This window comes from Styela clava, chromosome 11 (assembly GCF_964204865.1).
Source record: "Styela clava chromosome 11, kaStyClav1.hap1.2, whole genome shotgun sequence".
Taxonomy (NCBI): domain Eukaryota; kingdom Metazoa; phylum Chordata; class Ascidiacea; order Stolidobranchia; family Styelidae; genus Styela; species Styela clava.
The window spans coordinates 7,017,636-7,026,797 of record NC_135260.1 but is presented as its reverse complement, the minus strand read 5'-3'; the positions used below and the strand labels follow the sequence as shown (position 1 = coordinate 7,026,797).

The 9,162-nt window shown below is 32.5% G+C and overlaps 1 protein-coding gene across 1 annotated transcript; it reads right to left on the bottom strand.

Moving 5' to 3' along the window:
• Positions 1-5,408: 5,408 nt before the first annotated feature.
• On the bottom strand, positions 5,409-8,684 carry LOC120347331 (uncharacterized). The gene is made up of 3 exons (XM_039417253.2): positions 7,583-8,684; positions 6,872-7,082; positions 5,409-6,163 (listed from the first exon to the last, which is right to left on the bottom strand). The coding sequence occupies exons 1-3, from the start codon at positions 8,441-8,443 to the stop codon at positions 5,988-5,990; spliced, it is 1,248 nt and encodes a 415-aa protein (XP_039273187.1). The 5' UTR covers positions 8,444-8,684; the 3' UTR covers positions 5,409-5,987.
• Between the last annotated feature and the right edge of the window lie 478 nt (positions 8,685-9,162).

Genomic DNA, 9,162 nt, shown 5'->3' with positions numbered 1-9,162 from the left:
CTTACTCATTTAGTGAGATAAATATATTAATGCAGTAAAAATTTAAATGTTTCAACCATTTTATTTTGAATATGATCCTTTGCTAATTTATGGAAGAAAATAATGTATTATTTTAAATTAGTTTCAAATCTCACAAAATATCGTTTCCAAAACTAAACATCGTTAACCCAACAACCTTAGTCCGCAGAGATAACGAGGGCTCTTTCCACATTTTGACTAAAGCGTTTGACTACTAGTAAGTTAAATTTGGATTGAAGCGTTTTAAGTTTTATTGCACCAAATAATAGGCTAGCGTACTTAATTCATATGTGTAATATATTAAACATATTCTGCATCCAGTGGCGGGCTCGCACGGGGGTCTTAAGGGGGATTTTGGAATGCCGCTCGTGATAGTAAGCGAACCTGTTTTTGAAATGTTATGATTAGGGGTGCCAGTCCCGAATATTTTGTTTTCAAATCGAATTTTAAAATTAGAATGTTCAGATTTGAATATTTCCGAATCTGATTCTATTTAGTATAACACCATACTTCAGCTACATATATTTATCTATTATCACATGAATTTTTCGTTTACAAACAATATCGGACCTATTGTGTTTGTTTTTATTTCTTAAATTTGAAAATCATCCAAATGATAAACGCTAGTTAGATGTGCTTCATTTGTAACATGATTTTAAAAGAAACAACTAATTATATTGATAACATATTGGTACTTTAAAGAAGCAATAATAAAATGACATATTCATAAAAGTGCGTTCAAGTAGACGAACTGCACTGGTTACTTTAAAACTATACCCATAAAAATATTCTAACCCCAGGGGTGTTACGTATCACTGAATTATTATTTTTTTTAGATAGAATCAAACTGCTTTTTTTGAAATTGCTCCGAATCGATTCGAATTGATGTTGATTCCGAAATTTACGTCCATAGACTCCTAATAGTCTGCAAATCTGTTTTGAGTCTGTGAAATACATTCATTTTGGCGCTCCAGAAGTGTATGTGCCAATAAGGAGGTAACTAATTGTGTTCACCTACTTACATGAAGTTGTGTAAAGGGGCGGAAACCTATGGGCAGGGGGTATATTCACTTGGCTAACACAGACAGTCCCCGACCTCGTAATAGAAATAAAATAAGGAAAATCGGATTAAAATTATGGCCTAATCCTAACCTGGTACACATACTACGGGAGTACCTTCATTTTATGAAGTCAGAGAACCTGTTGTTAGTGCATCCGATACAAATGAGAACCCGTTTTTTAAATTTTGAATTCCACCGCTGTCTGCGACTGTATGGCTTATGTCTCATAACCTGGTATTATTTTAGCTGTTTAACAAACATGAACATTTACAAAACCAGGGTATCTAGATATTCTCTGAATTAATTTATAACAAAATCAAATAATTTTTATTATTCGATTTTACCAATAAACAATTTCAGAAGCGCGACGATTTATATTTTAAACAAATTGCTCTATGGACAGAAATGAACAATTTTTATGATTTTACTCGATATCATATATTTCTGGAAGTCCATGAATATGGGGGAAAAGAAAGCCGATAATTAGGAGTAACTCGATATTCCAGAAAGTCAAAATATCCAGAGGTTTGTGTTAATTAGGAAACAGTATTCAAGGAATATCTAGGATTGTTTTGTTTTTTCAAACAGTGATGTTGTTAATTTGTGCTAATCATTAATCTGTCATAAAGTTTTTAACACACAAACGTCGTTTTTTTTTAACTTTTCAGTCTAAGAAACATAAAGAATTGCTTTATTCCAATATTCTTTATGGTGAAAATAAATTCGGGTTCACCACAAAAATGAAATCAGAACTTGGTTGTCTAAATGTCATCTGAAATTTAGTTTGTTACTGCAGTGGTTTGTTTGAAACCATGAGTTCTTTTTACATATTCTTGTATCAACCGGTACCTTCTTGAGGTCGAAACTTATCCGGTTGAATCTGGATGATATAATCTGTTGTATGTTTGATCAATAAAAGCTTGTCACGTAATATCAAACTTTGGTATTACTCAGTGCCCAGCAACAACAAATTATATTGATAATCCCGTGATACTGGGAAAGAAATGGCGATCAAAAACGGTAGTTTTATGAAAGGCGAACACTGGGGACCTAAAGGTTATAATGTGTAAACTCACACCTTTCCAATAAAAAATGTCGGTTTTTATGCTTCAAAAAGAAAGAAATAATTGGAATTTTTGGCAAATATTCGTAAGAGTTCATTCCAGTGCAAGATGACAAAGACAGCCAAAAAGTTTTTTAAAAAAAATGAGCAAAAATAATTTTACGTTTACATTTATTAAATTATGTAATTTTATGAATATCAAAAATATTAAATTTTATTAAAATATTTTATAGAATACAAAACAAATGATTGGGTTTTTTATTGGTTCGGGCTGGTAAAAACAATCAGAAAACAAATTCATAAATGAAATAATATACAGTGAATGTCAAATCGAATGCTTCATACTGTAGTGCGTGATAATACCTAGTGATATAGAATAATCTACAGAATATTCTCGTATTTGTAAGTCAATTCCTGTGAATTTCAGATAACAATTCAGTTAAATTCATTTTTCCTCCATACATGATCTGCATTATTTGTACATATTTAGCCTATCATTGTGTAATGAAGCCTTCAATATAAAATCCTGTTGTTTTGAAGTTCTTACATTTCATTTAAAAAACTATGTAAGTCGACTTTTTTTTAATTTGATGAGAATAATATGCGTTGGATTTATCATTTCAAACCTTGTGAAATTGGAATACATTTAACATTGATAGGCATGAACAATAAATAAAAACAGGAGACAGAAACAGATTTTGGTTTATTCGTGAATATCGGCTACGTAATTGAATTTTTCCATTATTACGGCATAGATATTTTCTCCGAATAACACGTATTTTCATACCTTAAACTTACGACCTTGTTTACCGAGTACAGGAATGTAGATCTTAGATCAGATAAGATATCGCAGTGTAAATTGTTAATTTTATTGCTGCAAAGAGAAAGAATTAAATTTCCGATTGTCTGAAACGTTTTACTGCATATTATGCGACATAAAGAAAAGTTTGAGCTCTTCTTATCTTACTTACGATCGCAATTTTTTTTAAATTAATTTGGCGTAAATTTCATTACAGTAGAAATATCATAACAGATTACGAATTTGAAACGTTGAAATTCTTTGGTGTTTTGAAATATTTTATTTACGTCATATTTTGAAAAAAACTTTAGGCGATATACTGTACCTGTTTGTGCTTGTCAAAATTAAGTAACGCTCATAGACAGGTTAACCAATTCGTCTTATATCTGATAAACGGATAGGAACCATCAACACAATTTGGCTTGTATGATAAATTTATTCTAAATCTGTATATGTGGTAGAAATTATTTATAACCCAAAATCGAGTAGAATTTTTATATTGGCGATTCTGGAAAAAGTCATGCATACACGGGCGGCCCTACATTCACTAAAGTTGGGTAATGGAAAACATATTTTTCTTGCAATCATAAAGCTATTGTGTAGTATTTAAATTTCTATTTGCGTAATTACTGCTTGAAATATTACCAACCTAAATGTTTTTCTACTTTTGAAATCCAATAGTTAAAAATATTTAGTATGTTTTGATTGCAGAGACTCCAAGGCTTTCAGTTTTGAAGCCATGTTAGTCACCTGGTGTCGCTGCATGGTTACAACGCATCAAAATCATCGGGTGTGGCTGTTGAGGTTATTTATCATGGGTGGATTAAAGATATTAATAGGGTAATTTAAACGAAATAGATTTTGGGAGGCAATCCCACTTACCTTGCCTGGTCAAATAGAGGACACATCTTGTATATCAACGTCAAATGAGTTGAAAAAACTTCCGAGTCTAATTATATAAACATAACAATGACTGATCAGTAATTTTATCACGATCATAACACACGTAGCTAGTTAAGGTTAGGAATACGTTACGTCTCAGTATATGTATAAACATTACAACTGCTATTGCCAAGGTCCAATGATAGTGAAATAAAAAGTTGAAATCGTAATTTGAACAAAATAATTTAATTTGACAAAGAAACTGAAGATAAATTTGAAAAGAAAATTCGTCATTTTCGAATTCTTTCTATTTTTTTTGTAATATATTCATTATTGAAGCATTGATAAAAAACTTGCAAATCCCTTGTTGTTCTCTCAAACTATCGTTGATTTGTTTTAATATTAATTTTGTCAATTGGCTATATATCCATGTCGGACACGTCTTGCCAGCATATCGTAACGCATGATCGCATATTGTGCTGTCGAATCAAAAGCGGAACCTATTTCCAGGGAAGCTTATGACGATACGTCAATTGCCAATCGTTAATGGTGTATGTAGAGATTTTGTTTTTCAAGACTTGTTTTTTTAATGTTGTCAAATGTCTCTAGGATAAATAAAACTGCTAAACATGTCCACACCTGTGAATAATTTTGTTACATTGAACCACTTTTGTATATCTTTCTATTTCCAATCTGTTCTTAAAAATTATACCAATATATTGAGATAATGGCGCTCCAGAAGTGTGTGTACCAATATGGAGGTAACTAATTTTGTTCGCCTACTTTACATCAAGTTGTGTAAATGATCTGAAGCCTATGGGAAGGGGGTATATTCACTTGGCTAACACAGACAGTTCCCGAACTCGTAATGGAACTAAGATAAGGAAAATCAGAATAAAATTATGGCCTAACCCAAACCTGGTATACACACTACGGAAGTACGGGCATAATAATATACTGATAAGAATTAAATAATGAAGCTTGTTGAGGTAACAATTCTTTTTCTGAAGAAACGAAATTAAATTGCTTTCGTTATCAATCCAAATCGATAGACAGTGGTTCGAATCGTTTATTTGTTTACGTAATTTAACTGTTCCAGAAAAGTGCAAACACGTCATCTAAAGTTATCGTCAAACCGTATATTTTGTAGACAGGAGACATCGAGTTCAAATATTGTACAACTTAGAATGTTGAAAGCTTCGATTAGTAGATTTACATATCAAAAATGTTTTTGGCTTCAAGTCTCTGATTCAACTCTTCTTCATATAATCAATTGCCAATGATGGGAACTTCTCACTATTTCTAACATTTTTGATAATCAGCGCTGGGTAATTCGCATGTTGAAAGCCTCGACCGGTGAACCTTTACAGCACTTCATTAAAGATGTTTTTGTTTATCAGTCTCTCACCCGATTATCAGTCTTAGAATTAATTGTAAGCTAACATTATATTATAATTTAGCCACTGTTTAAAACTCATTCGTGAATATCTTCTCACTATTTCCATCGTTTTTAATAACCATGCAAAAAGTATGACGCCTTTCTACAAAATACAGCATAAACTATACCATACTTCGACCATTTCCACAATGAAATAACTTTATTAGATAACCAAGTAATAAAATAATAAAATGAAAATGCAAAACAAAACCATTTTTCAGGCATGCTTAGGAACTGAATGTAAAGCAATAAATATAATTATAATACGCAGTTAAGATGACACCATGAAAGAGCTCAGCATAAAAAGAATATCAATTATTGGGCTTTGCTTTGCCACTTATACATCTGAAACCATTGTAAAATAAATGCAGTATCTTGCGTTATAGAAATTAATTGTTTGAAAATAAAATTAGCTCGTTTTGATACCTTTAATGCTTTTTTTTTAAATTATACAACATCTCTTTAACTTGCATCTCCTAAAGCAACACAGTTCAACACCAGGAAAATTACAATCGTTAATTAAATTTAACTCGTTTGCAAACGCGGTACAATATTTCTGCGACAGCTTTCTTTCTGATTCATTACATTGACTGTTTCAAGTGTTTTTGCAGTCAAATCTTTGATTCTTCGTTCTATTGATGGCATTCACCAAAACCATCATCTTTGCAGTGATCCTCCACGTCCAGCGTGAGACAATTTGTTGACGACGCCGCACGGTTTTTTGTTTCATGTATGGCGTTTCATATGAAGAGACAAATGATCTGATCTACTAAAAGCTCTTTCACAAAGAGTACATTTGAAAGGACGATGTCCGGTGTGCTTACGAAAATGACGTGTGAGTTCATCTGAACGAGCGAACCTCCAACCGCATCCAACCCAGCTACAAAGATAAGGTTTCTCTCCTGAAACAAAGTTTATATATATTTAAAATTGAATTTAAACCCAAATATTACATAATGAAAAAAGTACGCATCAAACGCTTATTGTTCTAATCTATATCATATAAAAGAAGATGGAGGATAGAACAAGATATCAAAGATAAATATACAGCATACAGCGCAGAACTTAATACTTTCCTAAAGATTCTTAATCCCTTATTTATTTAATAAAGAGGCTACATTAGCATTCTAAGAATGTATAAATAAATATGAAATTACCATGTAATTTCAGAGTATCATACAACTAAGCTTAGCATCCCGGATTAAAGATCAACTCGAGTGTTTTATAAATAATCATTTGAGTATTAAAGCGTACTTAAATTATTTGTATATTTTGTCCTCTAATAATCCGGATAGTTAGGTGATGGGACTCTTTAATGGGGGTATTATTTCTCTCATTTTTAGCAAAAAATGAACTCCTAATAAGTTCAGGCAATCTTCCGTTTACCAAGAATTTTCTTTTTCCAGTTTCACTTGTGATAGCATCACATAAGTTCAACCTCATTTTAATAAATCTTTGCTAAAAGCGGTTATTTTGGTCACACGATCCATGAGGATATTCAATTCTATCTCTAGTTTCTACGTCTGCTTCTGACTCGAACCAATTATATTTCTTGGGAATGCAGATATCAGAATGTTAATTAAGCTTAAAACATTTATATTCAAAATTACCTGTATGTGTTCTCATATGAGCTTTCAAATGTGAACTTTTATTATAAGTTTTGCCGCATCCTCCATGTTCACAAACATGAATTGTTGCTTTTCTACGTCTTGTACCAGTTCTTCGTGGCTTTTTTACGGTCGATCTTTCCACTTTTACTGCTAGAGGATGGATACATGAACCATCAACTTGTTGGTTAAAAATATTTGTTGGTATTGGGTTCTGAAAATGGAATAAAACTTGATAAAAATTCATGATAAAATCAAAGAATAATACACAAATTACGATTGATGTAAATTTGATTGTTAAATTGGTTTGTATACACTAAAATAAAACATGACAGGTTTAGTGGGAGTCTGATGGATGCCATTAAATAAGAGCATCAGTATGTTAAAATTCAATAGTAAGAGTTAGAAAAAATCGAATGTTTGAAATAACGGTAATATTTTTCTGTCGGTAATGAACAGTAATAAATCTTCATTCACAATTTTATTGTATTCATAAAACAAATATTTTATCGACGTGATTTTTGTATAACGTAATGTATTTAAGATGCAGTAAATCAAAATTAGAATAATCTCGGAATTGGCGTTTTAGCAAAATAAGTAAATTTAATGATATTTCTTAGTAGCTCTGAAGGAACCATTAGTTAAAAAGAAACCTATTTTTTCAACCATTGTCCGATTTAATTAGGTTTTGCAATGGAACAAATTAAGACTAACCTTTGCTTGAAGAAGATTGTGATTGAGAGGATCAAATGCAGTATTGGAATGCTGAAATCTTCCGTATTGTTGAGAATTGTAAAAGTACGAGTTTTCCCCTTCGTACGCTGTTTGTTCATTATAGTTTGAGGCATGGTTTGTTGAAACCGAAAAGTTGCAATTTGGTTTAAACATTTGCTCATTATTTGTCGAGTACGGTGACCCAGTATGGTTTTGTTGAAAAGATGTTGCATTATAGGCAGATTTGCCACATTCAGTACTGTATTGTTCATAACTTTGACATTCACCATAAAAGATTGAATCGCTCGGCGAAATTGGTGGAGTTATGGCTCCAAAGGATCCATGGCAGTATGCGGGAGGACTTGATGAATAGTCGGTACTCTGAACATAGTTCGTTGTTTGATAGTCTGATGACGGTTGGCAATGTTGTATATTCAACAAATCAGTTGCATGAAATTGTTCATTATGAATCGGTGGAGAGCTGCAGCTTTGCGTTTGCTGCATATGGTGCTCATTTAGCATGCATTCAATTTCGTTCTGAGTCGATGAAAAACATGGCGACGACGCTTGATGGTTGTCGAAAAATTCAACTGGTGATTGTCGAGACGCCGGAGTGTCTGGGAAAGTGTGGGGAACATTTGCTTGAAATTCGTTCAAAGGAGATAAAAGTTCGGCCATAAAACTCTCGGGTATCTGCGGTAAATCAGCGCCGTTTATTCCGGTGAAGGTTGGCGGTGATTCTCGACATTGTTCGTCATCGAGAATGAATTCAAGATAATCTGAATCGTCAGACAAAATTTCCGATAAATCTGGCAGCGGATCGAGTTTGTCAGGCTGTTGTTGAATCACGTCAAGAGTCATTTTTGCAGTAAATAAGACTGATTTAAATTATATATCTACTCTATGTACGATCGATGCTGCTATAAAACAAATGGTTAAAAGTTGATCAAATTGTCAGATACTGTTTTCATATTAACACAACTTTAATCTCAAATTCATACGATTTCATCCTGTAACAAGAGGCGACAAAATACTATTCTTATTGGTTTGTAGGTTGAACCACAATTTTATAGTAAATCATTCGAACACCTTATACCACTACAAAAACTAATCGCCTTTACGTAATATTGTTTGATTCGTTGTAACACGTGCAGCAATCAATTACTACGAGTTGTCTCCTCGGCGAACTATCTGCTAATGATTGTATGATTCCGTCGCGCCGCTTTATTACGAAGTAGCGAATTCCGATGCTAAAAATAACTGCTCTAGTGCAAAGAACCCCTTTCTTTCCTTTAACAATGATGGTTCGAGTATTCTTTTTTGCAGGCGCAACGAGAGAAATTTGTTTAGTGAATTGGCAATTCTCCCCGCCTGCGTAGCAAAAAAAAAAGGTTATAGGATGTGTAACTTACTATATGAATTCATTCATTTTTTATATACGTTCAATGAATCCGTTGTTAAATTTTATGATGAAGTTAAATACATAAAATGTAATTTAAACCGACTGTTGTTGCTGTTACGAATATAGTATGACATAATAGTTTTCTTTGTAAATTCAGTGTTAAACTTATACGACAATT